The 25908-nt window shown below is 39.0% G+C and overlaps 2 protein-coding genes across 2 annotated transcripts in view; both read left to right on the plus strand.

Moving 5' to 3' along the window:
- Positions 1 to 4478: 4478 nt before the first annotated feature.
- Positions 4479 to 13498, plus strand: cox4i1 (cytochrome c oxidase subunit 4I1). Its single transcript, XM_084409383.1, has 5 exons — positions 4479 to 4592; positions 5311 to 5387; positions 12641 to 12805; positions 12901 to 13032; positions 13185 to 13498. The coding sequence occupies exons 1-5, from the start codon at positions 4492 to 4494 to the stop codon at positions 13319 to 13321; spliced, it is 612 nt and encodes a 203-aa protein (XP_084265509.1). The 5' UTR covers positions 4479 to 4491; the 3' UTR covers positions 13322 to 13498.
- An 801-nt stretch (positions 13499 to 14299) lies between these two features.
- Positions 14300 to 25908, plus strand: part of dusp22a (dual specificity phosphatase 22a) — a 96448-nt gene continuing 84839 nt past the window's right edge. Inside the window, exons 1-2 of the mRNA XM_084409017.1 lie at positions 14300 to 14715; positions 23555 to 23588. Coding sequence (XP_084265143.1) covers positions 14695 to 14715; positions 23555 to 23588 — 55 coding nt within the window. The 5' untranslated portion in view covers positions 14300 to 14694. The remainder of the gene's footprint in view (positions 14716 to 23554; positions 23589 to 25908) is intronic.

The following is a 25908-nucleotide window of genomic DNA, read 5'->3' on the forward strand; positions in this document are numbered from 1 at the left end:
GTGTGGGTCCTAACGCCCCAGTATAGTGATGGGGACACTATACTGTCAAAGAGCACCGTCCTTCGGATGAGACGTTAAACCGAGGTCCTGACTCTCTGTGGTCATTAAAAAAATTCCAGTATGTCCTTCAAAAAAATAGAGGTTTAACACCGGCATCCTGGCCAAATTTGCCCATTGGCCTCTGTCCATCATGGCCTCCTAATCATCCCTATATAGGCCTACTGATTGGCTTCATCAGTCGGTCTCCTCTCCACCAATAAGCTGGTGTGTGTTGGGTGTTCTGGCGCAATAGTGTTGAATGTAACAAATGTAAATGTAACGAATTATATCTGTTCACATCTCAAACAAAATGTTGGGGGTTGTATGACCCTTAATAACATGGTGGTGTACATCACTCACACTAACAAATCAATGAATAGTCATCAAAAATGTCACAGAATTGTGTAGTCTATGGCTGTGAAAACCACCATGGTATAAAATCCCAGACGAATTGGTATAACCTTTCAGAGGCGAGAAAGTGCTTTGTGTTTGTATGAGGAATTAGCCTATCACATTAATGATAAACTAAATACAGTGACGCATTGCTGCCACATACATATTTTTTCCACTCAATTATGTCTTAATAACGAGATCTTATGTCGTTAAAACGACATCTTTTTTGCCCTTATAAGGACATAGTCATGTACAAAATATGCCTTTATCCACTTAAAATTGACAGCCTATCGCGCCTTTATCACACTTCTACGTTCAAAAAGCTTAAGCAAATAGCAGCCCCCAATGAGGCAAAATTATAGCCTGGCTGCGCCCTCCTACGCACTTCCGCTCAATTTCATTTTCCTTCAGTACTACGTCTGGGACTGCTGTATATTCTTAGGCTGTTTCTCAATTCCAAGAACGCAGAGAATGGACTTGTGTTCTCGTGGAGACCGGTCTTGCCAAGCTTCCTTGGAAGAACGAACTCGGAACCGGCCGCAATGACTTCTGGGACACCAGGCGAGTACTAGCTCAAGTCTGCATTCGATGCATCCTCGGTATCAAGAACACATCCGGGTTCTTTCATGCGTCCTCTGTACTTGCGTTCTTGAGAATTGGGTCTGAACTTCGACGGTTAATGATGACGTAAAACGAGAACACAAGGACGCAAGATCGCTGAAGAACGCATATTGAGAAACACCCTTAGGTTTCCAGAAATCAATTTTTTGTAGGACCAATCAGCGAACAGAGGGAGTGGCTGAGAACGATGATGTTGATGTGATCACACACATGACTGGCGTCGGCCAATAGTGTGACGTACAACACAGACGCGCTGCTCTATCAAACTACGTGAAAAGACTCGAGGCACAGAGAGAAGGAAATGAATAGTGGAATAAAGTCGTTATTTTTGTTTGTTTTTGCGCACAAAAAGTATTCTCGTCACTTTATAAACTTTATAAAAGACAGACATCTTGTTCTAAACATAATCCTCTGATCATTCGGACTTGTTGTTTCCGGCCGGTTTCGGCGCATGACATTACGATACGACCACACGTTAGCGATTGGCTATGGCAGATCCTGAGTGACTCTGGGCAGATCCAATAGTTTTGAACTTTAACAGAGAACCCGCCTACAAGGAAGTAAACGTTTCTCAATGGAGAGAGGCCAGACTCTCTAGGTACAAATGAAATGTACGAGAGTCTGGTAGAACCAGGCTAGCAAAATTAATCAATGAGGCCCTTTTTAAATATATATATATTTGATATAGGCTAGGCCTATAAGTTTTTTTTTTAAATATAATTATATAAAATATTTATTTTTGTTAATAGGCTATATCTTCATTACCTAGAGATATAATTAAACAAAATGTAGTCAAAACACATCTAACAGAACACAGCCTAAGTTATTTTTATTTTTTTTACAACATTGTGTTCTTATTTTGTTTAATGAACGAAATGTCAATCTTCGTCTTTATAACAGAAGATACAATACAATACAAAAATCTTCAAGATACAGCCATACAATCTTCACATGTATAACGGATTGTCACCTTATAAACAGTCCTTTGTGTGGTGGAATAAGCAATGCTATATAGAAATATATGGTTACCGGTAGTATCTTAATTTAAACTTTATTTTATTAGTTCATTAACTAAGTATGCTAACTCAACTAATTTAATGTAAAGAGCTGGATACTAATTACTAATTAAATAATGTCAAATATTAAATGTAGGCTGTTGATTAGAGTTGCCATAGACTAAAGGATTTTTCTAGACTAGTAGTCATTCATTTAAGCAATTAGGACTAATCGCACGTTTATATTCAATCCTGGGTGCATATAGGCTAGCCTGTATTCCGCGCTCAAGCGCATGCATAAAACTTGCCGCAAAGCACCGGCAAAAGTAGGCTAATGATATAATAAATGTGTCTGAAAAAAATAACGAAGCATTTAATTGTTTATTAATGACCTAGTCTTTTCTAAATCAGTGTAGGCCGCCTGCAAACATATGTAATGTAGCCTAGATGCGCCTTTCATACGGACAGGATTACATAATCAGATGGTATACCGTACGTATTTGCTTTTGATTGGATTTTTTTCGCTGGTGGACATTTTTTTTTAATAAACTTTATATAGATAGATAGTTATATTTCTCATGTCTGTGAGGCTTGTCTATACACTGTTTTTCAGTTCATTTTTGAGACGCGCTCCAATTCACAGAGATCATGGAAGCGCGCCCTGTTCGTTTTCTTTTCTTTTACAAAAGCACACCGTTTTCTTGTTGTTGTGAGTTTACACAAATAAAAGTAGTTGCGACTGATGTATTATTATTTTCTGTATGACCAGAAATGGAGTATTTTAAGTTGTTTCCACTGTTGATAGGAAAATGCGAGTGATGGCACCGGCGCCTCCATGTCATGCAGTGCGCGCTCCACACAAACACTCGGATATGCGCTTAATAATAGCGAGCATTTATCTAGGTTAACGTTAGAGAGAGCGGCCATGCCAGACTGATAAGTCCTCTTCATGTTTTAACAAATCAAATTCTGTTGCATTTTCTTGCGCCAGTTTGAAAAGGGCGGCTGAAACACTTAGCCTATAGCCTACAGATAAACGCCCAACGCTGATGTTTTTCTTTAAACAAATTCGTTTAGGTTTTAAAATGAATATTGTTTGTGGGCTAATTAATGCCAAATAATTTGTTTATTTTATTGGCTACTTGTATTTTTCATTTTTGTTTTGCATTGAATATACCATTTAAAGGATTTGCTGTGCACCGCACTGCCATCCTCCCAAAGAAAGACACAAGAGCCACCTATATTTTCTTTATAATAAAGGGTTTCTATGGGATGAAAACGCTTAACGTGTAATTAAATGCATTGCGTTCATATTCTGGGCTCATCTGCTTTTCTGTAGGTTTATTAATAAGGTGTGTACAGCATTTGATCTTTATCACTGAAGTAGCCTATTAAGCCACATTAAGCTTTTTCTTTATTATAAGGGTTTTCTATAGGAGGAAAACGCTTAGCCTAATTTACAGTTAAACGCAATGAGTATTCTGGGCTCATCTGCTATTAATGAGGTGTGTACAGAATTTGATCTTTTAACATGAATGTCCATTGGGGGCTGCATTTCTTCAGCTTTTTGAACGTAGATGTATGATAAAGACATGATTGGCTATCAATTTTATGTGGATAAAGGCATATTTTGTACATGACTACACATGTCCTTATAAGGCCAAGAAAATATGTCGGTTTAACGACATAAGATCTCGTTATTTCGACATAATTGAGTGGAAAAAACAATATGTATGTGGCAGCAATGCGTCACCGTAACTAAATGCTGTTGTCTTCTAACGTCTATTGCAGATATAGATATATAATAACTAGGTAGCAGACCAGACGCACAGTCAACTTGCTCTCGAGTAGTCACAGATCTGATTTGACCGTTCCTATATGACGGACGGCCTACGTACAGCAGCTTGGAGACATAAGGCTTGTTCGACTTGAACCGGCGCTGCACAGACCGATCGGTGAATGACATCAAAGTACCGCGAGAGCAATTCAAAAGCATAAGGAGCCGTCTACTCTCCATTCGCTCTCGCGGTACTTTGATGTCATTCACCGATCGGTCTGTGCAGCGCCGGTTCAAGTCGAACAAGCCTATTAATAGCCTACTAAGACGCGACGTTCTCTGACGCAATCTTATTCACAGCAGCGCCATTTTTTACGGGAATGAAAGCGAGGCTGTGAGGGATAGACATACATCTCTTCAGCAGTTTAATATGTTTTTTATGTGTTTTTGGATTGTTCTGCTGAAACACTGCAAAAATACCTGTCATAGTGCTGCTCTGAAATGAATAAGGTGGGTTTCAGAGAAGGGAACTGTAATAATCTTAATGTAAGCAATTATTTTTATTTATACATGTTTTATATAAATTTTTCGTATGCACAACAATATATAAAACACAATATGATGTAAAATATTTGATTTGAACATTTGAACAATCCGTCATCCATAATGATCTGCCCATCTATTTCCTGTTCGCGTCACAGCCGTCACTCACTCTCTGACTCACTTCCTTTATCCTACCCTGAGCGAGCGACAAACGGAGGCGCTAGGTCTGTGAGACATAATTCTTTTTATGTTTGCGGATTTATCTTGATAGCTATGGTTTCTTCAATGTCGGAATCAGTAAAGCTTTGTTTATTTTGCTTTGTGTGTCGAGCGAGCGATTGAGAATTTTTGAAATTGTGGTAGTGACATTGAGGTTGCTGCGGATGGTGACTGGTGCTATATTTTAGCATTAGCAGTAGACCGGTAACTTACATGTGTCCTACTCTATCCAGCACGGTATTAAAACAGATTAAAATAGACTTTAGGTTACACACTCACGGTGTTCATTGGTTTATTATGTGTATTATAGTGTTAAATGTAATGCTTATGTTGTTTAAAAACTTCTAATAAAGATATGACCTTGTAATGTTAGTTAGCCGGTGTCATGACAAATCGGGCCAAGTATGTGCTCCCTTACCCTTTTTAAGGTAGCTATATCAATAAATTGTGTGACGGTACCATGGTAAAGCGAGGAAAAAATTACTGACATGTCAGTTTTTAGTGAACGACTTATCACATAATTTTTAATGTTTCTCAGGAGACCACATACATCAACAATGTACACATAATGAGTTTAAACACAGATCATACTGGTAACTGGTGTAGAATATATTAATTTGTTTCCTTTTAAATGTTATTTAATGTTTATTTGTTTTGTTGTGATTTTCTGGAAATAAGAATAGTAGTTTCTCATTAACCTTTTGCGTCGTTGCTCTCACACAGAATGTTGGCAACCAGAGCACTTCGTCTCGTTGGTAAACGGGCCTTATCCACTTCCATCTGCCTTCGTGGTGGGCATGGTAAGTTGCATACAAACCGTTCCACTTGCCTCAGTTGGTATATATATTAGGGCTGGGCGATATATCGCATGACATTGTTAGGCGCATCTCGTTAGTAAAGCCGGTTCCTTGATTAGTAGTAAATCGCCATCACCTGCTTTCAGATGGAGCGTCGTTTACAACACAGAGCCGTAGTTAACTGACAAGTTGAGCCATATCGCATTAATGATCGCGGACGTATATATGGTGTAGAAATCACGTACCTCGGTTTTGGGGTCACTGTTCGATACGAGCTCGGTACAACAGAAAAAAACAACAAATCCCAAATGCTAGGGTTCTTTTAATTTGTTTTGAACATACAGTTGTGCAAATTACAGTTTGTTCCACCTAGTGGCATTTAGTCCCCTCTGAGGTAGTTAACAGTCCTTCAGTGTAAACAGAATTGCACTCTTGCATAGTTTTTTTTTTTTTTTTGTAGGGCTGATAAAAACGAAAGGTATTTGGTCACAATTAGCTAGAAAACTGATTGTGTTATAAAAATACAAAATAAATTGAATAATACAAAATAAAACTTGTGCAGGAATTAGTTAAACTTTACGCTTGAGTTCATTAACATGCAGTTACAATGGCGGATATACAAGGTTCAATATTACATTTTTCAAGAAATTACGGAGAGATGAGCTAAAACAAAATGTGCCATCTACATTCTGACCCTACTTCACCTTTTTACTAGGACACAGTACCTAGCCTAAGTGGCACCTGAAGCTTCCCATTTCCAGGACATGCGTATTTAATCACTGAACTTCCATGACACAAATCGGCTCAATGCCAAATGATTCTGTCTCATTATAACAGTGGAAACAACTTAAAATACTCTGTCATTTATGGTCATACAGAGAAGAGTAAGAAACTGTTAAGTGTCTATTTTTATTTGTGTACACTCACAATAATAAAAATAAAAAAACATTGTGCTTTGTAAAATAGTTTGTCATTGTACTCTTGTGTTTTTCATTAAGAATAATAATGAACCCACTATTCAAGCAAATGCCGCCCCCGAATTGTTGCTAATTCGAGCGAGCGGAGGAGAGTGAGTGTTTTAAATTCATTCCTATGGAAGTTGAGTTGAGAGCGAGTGTTTTCAGTTCATTCTTATGAGCTTGAACTCATCGCAATGAACTTCCATAGGAATGAACTTAAAAAAGTTTGCTTTCGCGCCAGTGGACATGCTTTGTAGATGATTTAAAGCAAGGTGGAAAAAAGGGGGAAACTCTTTTATTGCCGTTAAGGAAATTGTTCATCCCATATATATATATATATATATATATATATATATATATATTTTTTTTATATATATATATTTTTATATATATATATATATATATATATATATATATATATATATATATATATTTTTATATATTTTTTATATATATATATATATATCATAGACTGTAAAAAATATGGACAAAGCGTCTGTGACGTCACCCATAGACTTTCTGAAGAACGGTTTTGAAGCCGTTTATGGGGGGTATGGGCGGCGCCATCTTGGGAAATCTTGGGAAATCCTAACCCCGCCCACCTTCTGACACAGCGCGCGTCACTCAGCTCGCTCTGCTACTCTGGTTATCTTTGAGTATATTTTAGGCAACGAAATATGTTATAAAACACCATACTAACTCTTTTCGTTTTCATTTAAAGAAATCTTAAACATTATAGCCACACAAATGTGGTTCAGGCAACGCGTATTGATTATATTCACTGCACATAACGTTTGCCTATTTATAAAAAAACTAAATATAAAACACAAACCTGCCTCTTTTCGTTTTAAATATAATATAAAAATATTAAACATTTTAATATGGTCCAGGCAATATGTGCATTTGTACTAAACAACAGATTTTGCAGTAAACAACATAAAGATCATCTTCGTTGTATTAAAATTTAAAATGACAAAACTCAACCCAGTCTCTTTTTGTTAAATTTCAGTTTTATCAATATTAGCCATTATAAAAGTATAAGTAAAAGGTATAAGAAGCTATAGACCAGGTTGAAATCACAAAAATGTGCCTAAATAAAAATCCTCAGGCATTTTTGAGTAAAAGTTGGCAAATAGACTATTCTAGGGGTATTTTTTATGCTGAATCCATTTTTGCTGTTTGCCAAGCTGTATCTCTTACATGAAACTCAGTAGAGTGCAAAATCCAAGATGACCGCCTCATATGCCAAAATGAGCAAATTTCTCAGCACTGGCTCAAAGATAAACTGTTTTTATTGTGCTATAGCATTTATTGAGTAAAGGAAGCAAACAGAATAGTCAGAACAAGTTAGCCATTCTGTCTTACAATATTTCTGGTAAACACTGACTTGTAATTTTGTGTATTTGAGTATGTCCATGTAAGAACATCAACATCATGCTGGTGGCAGCAAAAGGCCTATATCTTAAACCATCATCCTATTACATTATGTTAAGAGTGTTTATTACTTTTCAACATTTACATGTCCATGTAAACAAGTTTAAGGACTTAAATTTAACCAAACTAAATTCTCTTTTGGTTTATTAATGAAAAAGATATTCTCAGAAAGATTGGTTGTAAATATTAAGAATTGAGACAAATTAACAAATTACCAAAACATATCACGGTAATGTGTCACACCACTAACATTAGCTTTGAACAGATAAAGGAAATAAACACAGTAAACTTGGCCTAAAATTACCTTATAAAGTTGGACATAACAGTAGCTGAATAATAACTAAAACATGAACTGCATGGCATATAAAATGTAATGTTATTTAAACAATGGTACAACAAGATTCTCCAATATGATCACAACAACACAGAGCAGTGCTCTTATTCAGTTCAGCAATTGCTACATTCTGCATCACTTGTCTTGCACTTGCATGTAGCACAGCAACGCAGACGAGACTTTTTACATTTACATCGTGCACTCGTACATCTTAAGGCGCAGTTGCAGCTGATCAATTCCAAACAGTAGTGTGACTAACCGAGGTTACATTAGGTAACCAAGTACGTTCTCTTACTAGAGGTTCTCTCGTATTGCGTAAGTTGCTTACGCTACGGGAACCACTTGTCAACGCCGTGCGTGCCGAGCATCCACTGCATGAGTCCCAGGGAAGCCCGGGGGAACACAAAACATGTGGGAAACAGGCGGCCAACACATGTGCATAAGCACTTCATAGGGAAACACAGAGCGGCTCCGCCGGTCTATGTATAGAGAATATCGCCCTTAGTACAGCTCAACCAGAAGACCTAATAGTCACGTGAGAGTAGCCTGCACACGAACAAACTGGGCAGAACATACACACCACTTAGACTGATAAAAGTCTAGCCTGCAAGGCGGGAACTTTCAGGTTATAAAACTTAACAAATGTAGAGGCGGAGGCCCAGCCTGCTGCCATACAAATGTCATGAATAGAAATCCCGCTGGACCAAGCCCACGACGAGGCCATGCCTCTAGTGGAATGGGCCCTGATGCCCATAGGGCACTGCAGGTGTTTGGACGCGTAAACTGCTGCGATAGCGTCCACTATCCATCTGGACAGGCTATGTTTCGAGGTGGCGAGACCCTTGGTGCGCCCACCAAACGAAACAAAGAGCTGCTCAGAACGCCTGAAGGCGGCGGAGCGTGTGATGTAAACTCTCAGCGCCCTGACGGGGCATAAGAGGTTATTACTGTCCTCACTATCGGATGCTGGCAGAGCCGATAGGGAGATGATCTGCGCTCTGAAGGGAGTGCCCATCGCTTTGGGGACATAGCCATGTCTCGGTTTGAGGATGAATTTAGAGTCATTTGGTCCAAACTCGAGACACGCGGGGCTAACGGATAGTGTGTGTAGATCCCCCATGCGTTTTACTGATGACAGAGCCATCAGAAAAGGTCTTGAGCGAAAGGTATTTTAGGTCCACGGATTCTAACGGTTCAAAGGGAAATGCTTTCAGGGCCTCTAGGACCAGAGAAAGATCCCAAATAGGAACCGAGGGGGGTCGCGGGGGATTCATCCTCCTGGCTCCTCTAAGGAAGCGGATGATGAGCTCGTTCCTTCCTATCGCGCGGCCGTGCGTAGACTCTGCAAACGCTGCAATAGCCGCAACGCAAACTTTGAGCGTGGAAGAGGACCTGCCCTTGTCCAACAGCTCTAGAAGGAAAGAGAGCACCCACGAAACCCCACATGTGCGTGGGTCCAGGCTCTTTGTAGCGCACCATTTGGAGAACACTGACCATTTAGACGCGTAGAGTCTTCTCGTAGAAGGAGCTCTAGACTGCGTGATCGTGTTCACGACCCCTTCTGGCAAAGCAATGGTTATTCGTTGATTATCCACGCATGCAGAGACCAGCGCTCTGGATGGGGATACCGCGAACGCATAGCACAAGCGATGCCAGACCACGTGCTGTTCTGTGTTCTGGACAAGAAGCACTCTGTCAATTGCTTCTCTGTGTTGAGGATCGTGAAGCTTGTCCCCACTTTGTGCAGCTGCTATTAGTATCAAAAGGCCGTGTTCTGTCACATTGTATAGCTTATCTTTCTTGGATTCTTGGCATATAATGCAAGTATCCAATGACATTGACCGGTCAGGCTTCAAACTACACACAGCTTCCATAATTGGTGATCTTATAATCTGACCAACTTCATGGGTACAATTCCACAACTGGAAATATTTTGTGTTGGTTCATGTCGCTCTTTGGATATAAAAATTTATTCTGATGAAAAATACGATGTGTGGAAATAACTGCAGAAATTAATAGAAAGTAGAAAGTAGAATAAAAAACCTCTTGGATAACTCTGAACTCAATTCACACACTTTGATCCAAAGACAATAGTATGCATGTGACTCCAAACAAATGACTAAAATCGCATTTTAGATATTCTGTTTGTCCATTTGAAATAAGATATTTTCATGACTACAATAAGAAATAATGCAATTATCATTGTCACATACAAGTATCTTAATTCCCACCTAAATAAACTTTCTCGTTAATTGATGTCATGAATGATGTAAAGAATTTCCTGACATTTTAGAGGTCATCTTGAAGTTTGCGCTCTACTGAGTTTCACATAAGAGATACAGCTTGGCAAACAGCAAAAATGAATTCAGCAGAAAAAATACCCTTAGAAAAGTCTGTTTGCCAACTTTTACTAAAAAATGCCCAAGGGTGTCACATAGGGCTGGGGTAAACGATTATTAATTAAACGATTAGTCGGGCGATTATTTTATCGATTAGTCGACTAATCTAACGACTAATTGGAATTATTTATCCTGTCTGTTATTCGCATATCTCTGTCGAGCCGTTACTCCGATGGATTTCAAACTCGACAGCTGTCTGGGCACGAGTAAGTGCAGTGCCAAGTTTGACGTTGTTTGGATGAGAAATGCAAAAGATATGTTAAATATATTGGTAAAAGAAGCACTTAGAAGGTTGTGGTTTAAAAATAAACATTCTGACATAAACACACTGTCAGCTACAATGTTTACTTCTGAATAATATAGTATAAATGTGATAAATCCTTTTTTTTTCATGCAATTAATCCATTGAATCAATATAAAAGTTATTTTTCACATTGAAATTGTTGAAAATACACAACAAAGTAAGTTGATCCACATATGACAGCCTCTGAACTCGGTCAATACTAATCTGGACTAAACATAGGCTACATTCAATCAGCCATCGCTAGAAATACTACCTTCTGAACGACGGCGACCTTCTTTTTTTGACGGCGATCAGCTGTAAAATGGCTTAGGTCCTGCTCGGTTTTCGTTGACTTTGAGTACAAGAATTGAAAGTTTTTTAAAAGATCCCCTGGGGTTAACGTGTCAGCATTCGACAGAAGTTTGACGCTGTCGTGTGAGAACAAGCAACAGTCGGCATTTCTCTTCCTCCCGCGTGCCTCATCTTCTTAATCTCCTCACGTAAATGATTAGATTTCGATGGCTTACGTTTCTTCCCTACGGCAGAATCCACCACAGGTTCATCAATGTATTATTTTTTTTGTTTGTTTGTTGATCAAAAAGTGCAAAGTAGATAAGGAAACCTAGGATGCCGGGTGTCAGGGCGCCACCGTTACTGTTTACAATGCGTGGAATGGTGCGCTGTGATTGGTTGAGCGGATTTGTGGCATTCTGCAGAGAAAGGAGACTGGCGTTTGTCGCGGTTTGGAAAGAAAGGGAGAAAACATGGCAGAATAACACGGCGGGCGGTGTGTGTGTGGCGAGCTGTACCTCCGGGAATGGTGCAAAAAAATAAATAGATAATAAATAAAGAAGCGTCGACGCAAAAAATATGACGTCGACGTAATTTTGGCGTCGACGCGTCGACGTCATCGACGCACCGCTACAGCTCTAGTGTCACATTATCTGAAAATCGACCTAGTCTACTATACAAATAAAGCAAACAATTCAGTCAAACATACAAAGTCAGTGCTCTAGTCTAACCATACAACGGTAAAGTTAAATAGCTTATAAAGTTATGAAACTTCCCCTCAGCCAAACCGATTGGCCAGGGAACAAGTTATAGATTCACAAAACCAAAAATCGCCCGTTAGATATAACGTTACACAAAACGAATTATACCTCATGTTTAACCACTATAGAGACGCCAGGGTCAGCGGCGAACGACTAGCCGAGGAAAAGCTGTTGCAGGCGGGGTACATGCACCGAGCGCCCGGTCATCATCGCTGGATAAATCTTTAAATAAACCACAGATTTGAGCTTTAAACAACTACATTCACGCCTGAAAAACTCTTAAAACTACATTTCATGATACAGAAACAGTAGTATTATATTTCAAATGTGTTAAAAAATGGCGCTTCTTATGTTGTCATTCTCCAGTTGGCGCAGCCTAAGCTGTCAATCAAGCTGTCAATCAAAGTTAACCACGCCCTTATTTGTCATACATTTTATATCTAAATACGATCTAAACTAACGAGTTAGAAAAAAATTCACTACCCTCGCCGTTGTCAGGCACTCGGAACCTATCAAAAAATACAATAAAAGTCCATGGGACCAACCTGTAAAAACATGAATTTATGCTGTGAAAACGGACATTTTAACATGGGGGCTATGGACATTTGCTCCCTTTTGGGACCTTGCCCTAGCGGATTTTCGATGTATTGCAGTTTTTCGCACTTCCGGGTAGGCTTCATTTTTCAGATGAGAATGTTGCCCCTTGATATATATATATATATATATATATATATATATATATATATATATATATATATAATATATGAATTGTGATTGTTTTAATTGTCACCTCAGGAGTTGCTAAGGTTGAGGACTACACACTCCCAGCATACTTTGATCGGCGGGAGAACCCCCTTCCTGACATCAAGTTTGTGCAGCAGCTGAGTCCTGAACAGAAGTCTCTGAAGGAAAAAGAGAAGGGATCCTGGGCTGTGCTGTCCAAAGAGGAAAAGATTGCATGTGTGTGATATAATTATTCTTGAAGACTTCTTTATTGGTTTCGAATTTGTACTTTAATATATTAATTACATCCATTTTTTTTTTTTTTTTTTCAGTGTATCGTATCAGCTTCAAAGAGAGCTTCGCTGAAATGGAAAAGGGAACAGGAGAGTGGAAATCAGTAGTTGCAGGAATTTTCTTTTTCATTGGCTTCACTGGCCTAGTTGTATTGTGGCAGAGGAAGTATGGTAAGTAAAAAAAAAAAAAACATAAAAAATTGTATTGACTTTATCATGCCTCATAAAAAGTATTGCTGATCATCTCATCCCGGATCATACTTGTGTACAGTTATTGAAGGTGGAAACATCAAATTATTGTATGTCCTTTGTATTCCGTTTAGTTTATGGAGATGTCCCACATACCTTTGACCCCGAACACAAGCAGAAGGAGCTCCAGAGGATGTTGGATATGAGGATCAACCCTGTGGAGGGCTTTTCAGCCAAATGGGACTATGAAAACAATGCTTGGAAGAAATAAATAGTTCTGTACATGTTGATTTGTTGGACCAGGCCCACCCCGTCTAACCAGTCATCCAATAAACAGATAAGTCTGTATTTATCAATTTGTCCACCTTTTACCTCAAAATGATTTTGGAAGATTGCTTCCTCTTATGGTTCTGTATCATAAATAAAATTCCAATATGTATCAAAGTGATTGTGTTCTCATTTTGTCTGTCCACATACTTGTGCAGTATTTTTATTTTTTAGATTGTTTTAACAGTCACCATGAAATCAAAATTGACAATTCTTATTTTTAATTAAATATTGCTGTATTATAAATTATCAGTGCACTTTTTTTTTTTATAATACATGTGCCCATATAATATTTCATCAAAATAACTTAACCCTCCATCTTGCAACAACAACTCTGATGACGTTTACCTGAGCAAGGGGAGGACAACCTGTCACCAACGAGATGGCAGCAATGACAAATAATCCAATCAATTCTGGATGGACAAAATCAATTCCCGTCTTACAAATTTTTTTTTTTTTTTTTTTTTTTTTTTTTTGAAGCTGTTAATATCACTCGGATATACACCACAATAGGGACAAAAGATTATCACAACTTCTGTTTCATGTGGAATTTACCATGCTTTAACTCAGCAGCAATTGGTAGATTTGAATCTCCTGGATCCTACATTTATTTAGGAATAATTTAATTAAAATGCAATGCTATGGGATTAAAATACAGTTGCGTGTACTATTGTATAGATTTCAAATCTGTACCTGCAGATGGCTAGTACAGTGGTTTTCAGTCGTGGTCCTGGGGACCCACAGTACTTTTTTTTTTATTCTCATTTATCCGAAATGCTCTGTTCATGGAGTTCTCTCTTAATGAGCGGAATATCTATTCTAAATCAAGTGGATAAAATATAGAAGACAAAAAATGTGCCGTGCTGTGGGTCTCCAGGACCAGAATTAATCACTGCATGAATGGTCTAAGGTTTTTTTTTTTGTTGTTTTTTTTTACCACTTGTCTGCCACGCTTTTGGTGTAGTCTGAGTGAGACAAGGTCTGTCCTATTGAGATACCATGACATTTTATGCCCAATTGTGGACGAATTAAGTTCGGTCACGTTGTCACAGTCATGAAAGGGTTATTTACTATGACGTCGAAAGATTTTATGTTTTGATTTCGACAGAATTCCGGAAGAAGAAAAAAAGACAATTCCGGAAGCCGTGTCACAGCAACTGTTTTCATTTAAATTCTCATTGAATTTAATTTGCTTTAATACCACTGAAAATAGCGAAATATTTGTTTTAGTGACGTGTCGTTTCTCTGTAATGCAATGTTAAGTCTGAGGTCTTAATGCATGAAAACCACTACAACAGTCGTATGGACCAATGAATCATGGGCAACGGAATGAATAAGGTAACCAGTTAACATGTTAAAAAATCATTGCATGTTACGCGTTACAGTCATGTCTGTTGGTGTCGAATGTCAGCATCTTTATTTATAAATGTGACATTTAAAGAGACGCATGACACGAAAAGCTGTAAACCGATTCTGATATAGAGATTACACCAATCTGTTGTACATTTACCTTGTGATCGCAGTTATCCTTCATCCGCGTACTTTTTATTATTTAATTTTCAACCTTTCAATGTAAAAAGTGTGGTGGTACACGCACCGAACAATCTCTAATATTGTTATTATTACACACTTCGTTAATAATAGTTTTATTTGGCCAGTGCCGCTTCGTGCTTCTGTGTCGGGTTATTGGTTTGCATGTAAAACGGAACAACGGGCATATAGCCTAACGTGTTTACGTGACTCATTTTTGTTGTTAGTCTTTTTATTAGTTAAATATGCAATTCATGCTTTAAGTGGCTATGACAAGCATCTGAAATGACTTCTTACCAACTTTTTTTATTTTTTATTATTGGTTTGTGTGTATTAAGTATAAATTATAAATTATAAAGTATAAAAGTATAAAAACAGAACACTTAGGCTACATGTTAAAAAAAAAAAAAAAAAAAAAACTGAAAAGGGAAAAAGACATTATTGGTAGGAAACCAGTTACAATTTGATAGTTAAGATACAGTATATGGACAAAAGTATTGGGACACCAGACCATACACCAACAGGGACTGTAATGTCATTGCATTCTAAATACATAGACATTAAAGGCACAGTATGTCGTTTTTTGCCACTAGAGGTCACCTATTCAAAACAAAGGCGTAGCTTGATGACGCAGAGATTGACCGCGGAATCATGGGAGTTGTTGTTTTCACCTCACAGCCAGTGGAAAAGAATCCGACGAGACTCGGGCAGAAACAATATTCATGGATGAGATTGTTAACGTTACTGTAGTATGAAGAAGAGCATCCCCGAGTGCTGTGGGAGTGGAACGAGGCCGCTGGAGCGATTGCTAATGAGAGACGAGCGCGAGACACAGCTCGAAAGCAGCGGAACTTTTATTATATTACGCTGCTTATGCTTCTTCAGGTCAAGCGTGTGTGGGGTAACGCAGCACTGTTTATCATTTACATTTGTTGAAAATTATGTTATAACGTTACTCTGAGCGTTCGCTCGGCGGCTGCTATGAAACACTTGTTGCTCACTGCAGTAAGCTAGATTGATATTAGAATATCATTAATAAATGCTGGATGGCTTGTGTTGCTAAATGGCATGCAATTAATTTTAAAACAAATTGTATAATGGAGAAAATGCTGCATGTTACTAAAAATAAAGCAGCATCTGATTATGTTATGTTAGCCACTTGACAAAATAGTGTTCCCTTTCGATGACGTCGGAGCACGGATGCGGAGCACGAGGAAGATGGGCACTCGGAGTGTGCCACGTGCCTGGGACCCGCCCACTCTGAAGCTGCACTCTCTGCCGCGGGCTGCTCTCGCTGCGAGAGCCTGCCCATCTCAACGCTGCGGACGCGGCTAGCTCTCTTTCGAGATGGCGACATCGCTCCTCCTGCACTTCCCTTTCTGGCACTACTTCAGCCGCAGAAGAAGAGGCACGGCAGCCAACGGCAGCCTGAGCACATGGAATTAAGCGAGCCCACGCCGGCCACGTCCCCGCGTGCCTCACTTTCTCCAACTCAGTCTCCTTCGCCGGTCCTGTTCACTCAGGCAGACCAACGCCCCTTTCTTCAAGCGGCAGGTCTCGTCTCCTTCGGCAGATCGGACGAAGAATGCAACGACAGCCTCTCCATTGCTGCATCTGAGGAAGAGTGGTCGGGCTCGGTTGACACCGCCCTCTCTCAGTCTGGTGCTAGCGCTGCTGCTACCGGAACTAATTCGGATGCTGAGATGCTGCGTATCCTCACTGCGGCCGTTTCAGACCTCGGTCTCGAATGGGCCTCGCCTGAGGAGCCACCTAGAAGTCGGCTGGATGGATGGTTTCTGCCAGGGCGTCAGCAGGCCCCCCGTCACAAGCCAGCGCCTTTTTTCCCTGAGGTCCACGTCGAACTCACGAAATCATGGCGCGCGCCGTACTCAGCACGCACGAGCACTTCTACCTCCGCCATGCTCTCCTCTGTCGACTGCGCAGTGGAAAAAGGTTATGAGAAGCTGCCTCCGCTCGAAGAAGCAGTCGCCGCCCATCTATGCCCGCCCATGCTGTTGCTGTTGGCTGGAGTTCCAGAGCGGTTCACCCTTCAAAGCCTTGCCGAAACACTTCAGCCCTCGCTGGATGTGCCTTCTCTGCTTCTGGTCAGGCTGCATCGGCTCTGCACACCATGGCGGTGTTGCAGGTGTTTCAGGCCAAGCTTCTCCAGGCAATGGACGAGTCTGGCCCAAACCCTCAGGCGTTCCGTGACCTGTGCAGCGCCACAGACCTAGCGCTACAAAGGCCACTCGATTCACCTATTTCCAGCACCGGTCTCTTTGTCCCGGCTGTGAAGGGGTTTTCCGAGAGATTTACAGAGGCACAGAAATCTTCACAAGCTATGAAGCACTTCCTGCTTAAGCGCTCCAGCTCTGCCTCAAGCCGCCACAAGAGCACGCCGCCTCCTCAGCCAGCGAAACCAGCACCTCGGGTCTCTCAGCCCGCCCTGTGGCTGATACCCATCATCGCTCAAGATCAGCTAAGCGCTACCTGCTGCCTCGCCGCCAAAACCCGTTGTGTTGGACCCCGAGCCGCTGAAGCCCTCCTAGCCACAGGAGGAAAGAGAGGGGGTCCGAGTCTCGCTCTAGCCGGACCGCCCTCGAAAAGAGCTCATTTAAATTGCACAGCTCCCTGTTCAGTTCAGGCGGCTGGAGATTTTTACATTGTAGTCAATGGGCCTGTTGCACTGCACGCGCCTATACAAACAAACGCTGTTTTAACAGCGACCCAAATAAAGCATAAAAAGAGTATGTTTCACACACACAACACACGGGTAATCGGTCCCCCTTCACTAGGCGGCCCTCCCTCAGTTGTCACCCTATCTCTGTGTCGGGCCTGTCACAGCCCAGGCGAGAAAATGTGCACAAAACACAACTCAAGGGTATCAGGTCCCCCGGTTCTGGCTAAATTGCTCTGTCCTGTCAGGGCTCTAAAGGTCTACTTGGAGCGTTCTGCGCCATTTAGGCAGTCAGATCAGCTCTTTGTTTGCTTCAGTGGCCGCACCAAAGGGGCTCCGGTCACGAAGCAGAGGCTTAGAGGCACTAGATGGATAGTGGACGCCATCTCTCTAGCATATGAGGCCGTGGGTCAGGTTTGCCCCATAGGCGCTAGAGCCCATTCTACGAGAGGTATGGCCTCTTTGTGGGCTTGGTCTAGTGGTGTACCAATTCAAGACATATGTGCGGTGGCCAGCTGGTCCTCGCCATCCAGATTTGCGAGATTTTATAATATGGAGGTTCCTTGCCTGCAGGCTCGAGTCCTCTCAGTATGATAATTAGACCTGACGATGTCTGGTCTTATCAGTGTACCTATTACTGTCCATAAGCACAATTGTCCTGGGACTTATGTTTGGAGCGAGCCTGGCTCTTATGCTCCAGCACCCTTATTCATGAAACCCGACTCACGTCTGGTTACTGTCACTATGTTGGGGTTTGTTGTGGCTTGTTTCTGTGAGCCTCGGAGTCTCCCTAGGCTCCAGTTGTATGCAGCCAGTTGCTAATTGTGCAGAGTTTTACATTGCGTCCCCACTGCGTATTAGCTGTACAATACAAAGTGACCGTTCTCGAAAGGGAACGTACTCGTTTACTAATGTAACCTCGGTTCCCGGCAAAGATCTCAGACGGCCCCAGATTATTGTTGTTCAACATTCATTACTCGTTAAAACATCACACTCTTACTTGATCTGGACAAACTGAGCATCATTAGAAAGATGTAAGACTCCAGTTTCGATATTTGACCACTGTTTATGATAAAACTGGTTTGCAGTGACATTAATTTCTTAATTTATGCCAGGAGTGCAAAATAATTAATCTGTAACGTTCGTTATTTTGAATAGAAATCATCACTCATAAAGCAGTCATTCATGTGTCTGGTTTATTTGTGTTCACATACATGCAATATACAGCATCCGTCAGGGACTCTTAGTCCAATGGTGCGCATATTTGGAGAAATAACGATTTATTATCATGTTTCTAAAATATTTCGTCACACAGAATAACATTTCTATTAATTTACCACTGAATTATGTGATCTGAAGAGCTCAAACAGCGAACACAGCGAGATCTGTCTCTCCTGTCAGTTATGATCTCAGCGCTCTCTCATTCGCTGTACAGCTGTCAATCATCTCACGTGATTCAACGTGACCATAATCCTGCCCTTCTGCATGACGCTGTCCTGTTTAATTCCTCATTCTGAGCTCAGAGTAAGACAAAGCTAAAGACAAATCTCTCCATCTGAAATAAGAAGCTAATAAATGCACGATTTCGAGTATATGTGGTTTGTGTGTGATTTTCGTGCAATTTGGGGTATTTTCATATGAATAAAGAATGTTTACAGTATGCATGTTAGGCAAAGTGTAGCCTTTAGCTTAATATAAAATGCTAAATATAACATATTTCAACATCTTTTTTTGACTTAAAACCATTTTGAAACGTGACCGGAATATGATACAAATACTCGATGGTGTTTTAAAGTGAGCTTTAAGTAAAATTGTAGTATTAATCTTTTAAATTGTGTGATGTAGCTTGACTCTACATGTTGCTATAATCCACCTGCTGCAGGAGCTATTCTATTCCATAATATATATTTTTTTGTAAGAATTCACATAAGGTCCCAAGAATAGTTTTTTCTTCTTCTTTTTTTTTTCTAACAAGACAAGATTATAGGTGGATTATTCATGTATAGTGGGATGAAAGAGGTGTAAATGGCCAAGCCATATATGGAGTTGGTCCTCTTTGCAGTTATAACAGCTTCCACTATTCTGGGCAGGATTTCCACAAGATTTTGGAATGTTTCTGTGGGAATTTTGCACATTCATCCAGTCGAGCATTTGTGAGGTCAGGCACTAATGTTGGACGAGAAGGCCTGGCTCGCAATCTTCATTCCATTAAATCCCAAAGGTGTTCGATGGTGTTGAGGTCAGGGCTCTGTGTGGGCCAGTCAAGTAAACAGGGCAAATTAGCGTGAGAGAGCGCAATTCCAAAAAAGCGCTGAAGAGAGTGGAAAGTTCAGCTTGTGATCTACTGACGACACGCAAATGAAAGAACACAGCTGGATCATTTCCATAATAACCAACACAATCAACCAAGAGCAGCGCAAATTAGCGTCTAGACATGCTTTTTTTGGGCATTAAATAATGGCACAAATACCAGTTAATCGACTAGCGCAAACCTTAGTAAATCACCTTACAGGATTCGTTTAAATCCTGAACAGAAACGTTGATTCATCACTCCACAGAACGTTTCCACTTCTCTAGAGTCCAGTGGGGCCAAGCTTTAGATCACTCCATTCGATACTTGGCATTGTTCTTGGTGACAATCTCATAACACACGCTTTCCTGTTCACGTACAATTGGTTGTGGAATATCTAATAGGGATGAAATTTCACGAACTGACTTATTGCAAAGGTGGAATCTTATCACAGTACCATGCTTGAATTCACTGAGCTCTTCAGAATGACCCATTCTAGATGCAGATCTCATCTAGGTGCTGGACTTTATAAACCCGTGGCAATGAATCTGATAGAAACACCTCAATTCAATAATTAAGAAGAGTGTCCCAATACTTTTTTTCCTTATAGTGGACCCAGCAGCCGTATCACCCTGTAGCTCAAGACTGTTTGCCAACTAAAGCTATGCAGGGTTGAGCTTGGAGGTGTTTAGTGAGGCCAGCAGTGGATGTTTACCCTCTGGTCTGCAGCAATGGCTGCTAAACAAAACCATAAATCAAGTAATCCTAATTTAAATAAAGTGCAAAAACGTTTACAGAAAGTTACATTAAATGTTTTACATAAAATTTCTTGCAGTCAACCATTAGCTAGCAATAACACAAATGTATGAGTTAATGCAACTATAGACATCACTGCACTAGTGACTACACAGTTACTTTCTTTAAATAAAGCAACATGCTGCTGCAGCATAACAATAACATCAATGTTTTTTAATCAATGGACCATTCTCGACTGAAGCACAGGCTCTACTCTTGAGCACAATGGTGATCCACAAAATCAGACAATACAGAAACCCTACAGAACTTTAAACACTAACAGATCTCTCAAGATCTCAGCATCTACACTTATTACAATCCATTTGATTTCTTTCAAACAAAAATCTTTTTGAGAATTAACAGAGGTTTAGATGTTTTCTTTGACTCTAAAGTAATTTAATCAGAGATTTGACTCTGGATGAGATCAGTGAATCAAGCCATCAAATGTTGACTATATCATCACCAATAAGTGACCAGCATCTAGCTTTTTTTGCCATAACAAATGAGAGAAACAGTTAAGGCAGCCAGAGAAAAATTTAATGTTAAAAAGTCATGGGTCAAGAGCCCAGATAAAGCAAACACTGATCAAACTTTACTATTTTCAATAAAACATTAACATCTAAACCTTGAGAGATCTGTTTGTGTTTAATGTTCAGTTGCTGCCAGTCATTTAAGGTCTTTTTTATTTTATTTTAGGTGAAGGTGTTGGCTCGTAATAATTCAGGAAATACCTGTAAAATAACAGGTTTTCTGTAAAATTTGTGGTGAAACTTTCTGTAAAGGGTTTTGCACTTTTTAAAATTAGGATATTTTACTTTAATCTTACAGGTTTGGTTTGGCACCTGTTGCTGCCATTCAATGTTTTTTTTTTTTTTTTTTACTTTGCAGAGTGAACAATAGTGCCAACTGTCCCATTGCACCATCTGGTGGTGATTTCACGAATTATCATCAACATTATTCTCTTAATTTTACCTACATTTGTATGTAATTCAAGAAAACAGAAAAAATACTGTATAAATAAGATAATTACTGTAATTTGCCATTAATGACATAATACTTAAAATAAAAGCAGTGTTGTTAATTTTACAAATACAGTTTGTAATTTTACGGAGTTTTGCGTACAATTAAAAATAAAATAAAATGACTAAAAAATAAGAGCTATTTTCTGTAAAACTTTGATTTTTTTTTTTTTTACAGTGTCTGGTGTGTGGTGAGCATACTGGCGCCATTGCATTGTGCATGTAGTATATGCTAGCATGACAAAACTTAGAGTGTTTACTAGTTGCCATATCAATATAGAGAAAAAATTGCTCTAAAATTCAGAAATCTTAGAAAGATACCATGAACATTTATTTAACCATAGCAAAAGTAAATTTCCTACTTATGTACATTTTTCATCTCTGTTTTTTTGTGTTTATTTAATGAGACAAATCTAGTATTATTTTAATCTTATACATTTAACAGTTGAGATAGTTTCTTAATGCTTTGCTAACTAGCAGAAGACACTAACCAGGTTTAAATCCCAGTTATGCAGATGGGGAACGTTCTAAAACTGTGTTAAAACGTGCCCCGCTATTAGAACTATGTTGTTCCATTCAGTTACTGATGCAATTGGCATAATTAACTTTTATGAATTTCTATTGATTAAAGGTGCAATGTGTAATATTTCTGAGGATCTATTGACAGAAATGCAATATATGATCCATAACTATGTTTTCAGTGGTGTATAAAGACCTTACTTAATGAACCGTCATGTTTTTATTACCTTAGAATGAGTCATTTATATCTACATAACCTTCTATGAAGGTCGACATATTGTGACGTCATGTTTCTAAACATGCTGTCTGAACGACGCCTCGGACATCGTAATGTTAGCTATTTCCCCTTACCTAGCTGCTTTGATGCTCTTATCCATAGCTCTTATCTTATACTTACTAACTAGCATGGGAACAAGCTATGGTAAAGTCAGTGAATAAAAGACTAACACAATGATGAACAAGTAAAAATAACAATCGCAATAACGTGGTTTTACTGAATAATTAAGTAAATATAATTTAATATAAAATATAATATAAAGAAACCTCATTGCTTGACTTGCTACTCTCTGCTGACTCAGACTCAGACGACGACATCTTCCGATCCTACGTCGGCCACAGTAGCTTCTCCTTCGAGTTTGCAATTTGCAAATCTCACCACTAGATGCCGCTAAAAATTATACACTGCACCTTTATGAGAAACAGGTGAATAAAGACTGAGAGGAAGAACCTGAATATTCAGAAATTATTACTTCAAGAAACTTACAGCATTGTGTTCAATGTTGTATTGTGTTGTGTTCAGCTCTGTTTTTCTGAATGTCTGAATGTGTTTCTTCATTTATTTGCCTTGTATTGACCTATGCAACTGTATAACTTGCAGTGTTCATTGTCATACTCCAAAAAGATTTTATTTAGAATTTCTAAAAATAAAGGTTCTATTATTTTATATGAAAAAATTTGAAAGAAGTATACTGTGTTAATGAAACAAGACAACATATTTGTACCAGACATGTGCGAAATTAATTTGGAAAAAAAGAAAAACTCTGAACCCTGCAGCAGATTTACACAAACTGAGAAAGTCAAAAAGCATTAGGCTGTGCCCCGCTCTCCCCTTCACTCACATGTAATCAAAGGAAAATATATCATAAAAATATATTACTTTTTTCCTGACATTTAAAAATGTTTTAAACTGAAACCATTTTTATTGAATATATAATAGAATTTTTTTAAAGAGTTTTCCTTTTCTTTATTGTGGCATCTATTTGATGTCGTTGACCGTAAATTCAAAGGTTCAGTATTTCTTCTTATTATATGTAAATTCTAAATAAATATTGTTTATTTTGTGCATAGGTTGTTGATGGTCTCTATCTAGGAAATATAAGAGGTAAGCAGAATTTTTAACTATTTTTTAATTGTGTGTTGTCATGAAGCCAACAAATATATTTTATCATAATCTATACAGTATGTCTATGTACACTTGTAAACATTCCATACCAACTCTAATACCCATTAATTAACTGAGTTAATTAACTTCTCTAAGTAAAATTTTAATGTTGCTGTTTGCCATGTCGTCAAGGATCAGCCAAATTTCCATGTGCATCATCAAAAGCGGTTAAGATAAGCCTGTTGTACCCTGTATGTATGATCAATATATTAAATTGTTTAAAGGTGCACTATGTAACCTTTTTTGTTAAAAAATTTACAAAATTGTAATAATCAATATACCATCAATCCTTTATTCCAAAACACGTTTTGCGCAAAATTGCGTACTACGCCACTCACCCGTGTGTGTCTCGTCATATCTGTAAATAGAGAAAAATTGCTCAGACTACTTTGATACATCCAAAGTGGCATAGCATAGGTTAGTTGACGCAACAAGCTAGAAAGATTGACATGGAGTAGCTAAATCTTGAACCTCTGGGGAATCACCTGTTTAAAAAAAATCCACCAATCCACCCCCTCCACCAATATACTGTAAATAGATGAGCATGGAGGCCCACATATAACAGAAGAAGGTGATGTTGTTGTAAAACCTTTACTTTAAAAGTTAAATTTATATAAAAATTACAACTAATAAAAAGAAATTGTTAAATAATAATAAAACCAATTTTTAAAAAGTAACAGCAAAATATATATATATTTTTTTTTCCATCAGTCTGTTATAATTCATAAATCAAAAAGTAAACATTTATAAATTGACAAGAATGCAGTCAAATTTAAAAATTAAAAAGTAATTTATTGTCTTATTTTTTAATAAAGATAATACAGCTAAAATGTATTCATTCAAGTGCATTGTGTATTCGTGTTTTATTGATGTAATAAATACATCATCAGCTGGCAGGTCAAGTGCATAATGCAATGCGTCGTGACTCGTGTCAATTTTTTAACTCTATTTACAATAGTGTAAAAGACAGGGATTTTGAACACGTAATCATTCGGTCGATTGTGGTGTGCACCGATAATGAAGAGTGACAGTAGCCGGCAGGCTGTAGACGGTATTTTCTTATTCCCAGCGAACTGAGTGAAATAACAATACAACCTGTCTTTAAGAACGTGTTTGTTTGAATATATATGTGTGCAGGCGTGTAGTCCTTCTTTACAAATCAACCCTCAATAAACTACTTGTCTGGCCTTAAAAATTGATAATACAGAAATTTTTTGTCGTGTCTGCGTAGCCACGCGAACCGGAATTATCCCGACAACATTTTATCTGTACTGAGGTAAAGGGAAGGGAAGGAGCCTTCACAGGGTAGGGACTGGTTGACACTTCAGCACTGTGTTGTCATCGTGTCCAGGCGCAGGTCCTTCATCAGATCTGGATACGGCCTGGATCCGGCGGACTGCGGTAAACCTCGGATAAACAGAGAGACTAATATTAGCGTAGACGCCATCCTTCTTATGATGTAACAAGAACATCAGGATTTATGGGGAATGTTCCCGGTTCCGGCTGACCTAATCTATGCAGCCTAACATTGAATTATAGAAGTCTATAATGTGTTATGTGTATGCTAGGCCAAAGAGATGTGTTTTTAGTCTAGATTTGAGCTGACAGAGTGTGTCTGCTTCCCGGACAATGTTAGGAAGATTGTTCCAAAGTTTAGGTGCTAAATAGTAAAAGGATCTACCACCAGCAGTCGATTTTGATATTCTAGGTCTAGATCAACTGGCCGGAATTTTGAGATCGCAATAGACGTGACGGACTATAATGCGTTAAGAGCTCGCTCAAGTACTGGGGAGCTAAACCATTTAGTGCTTTGTAAGTAATCAGCAATATTTAAAAATGTATACGTTGTTTAATAGGGAGCCAATGCAGTGTTGACAGAACCGGGCTAATATGGTCATACTTCCTGGTTCTGGTAAGCATTTTTGCATTTTTGACCAGCTGTAGTTTGTTTATTAAGTGTGCAGGGCAACCACCCATAATAGCATTACAATAATCTAGCTTTGATGTCATGAACGCATGACCTAATTGTTCTGCATTTTTCATTGAGAGCATATGACGTAATTTAGATATATTTTTAAGATGAACAAATGCGGTTTTACAGATACTAGACACGTGACTTTCAAATGAAAGATTGATATCAAAGAGCACACCCAGGTTCCTAACCGACGACGAGGACTTGACAGAGCAGCTATCAAGTGTTAGACAGTATTCTAGGTTATTACGTGAGGACGTTTTTTGTCCAATAATTAGAATCTCTGTT

This window comes from Rutilus rutilus (genome assembly GCF_951802725.1).
Source record: "Rutilus rutilus genome assembly, chromosome: 5".
Taxonomy (NCBI): Eukaryota; Metazoa; Chordata; class Actinopteri; order Cypriniformes; family Leuciscidae; genus Rutilus; species Rutilus rutilus.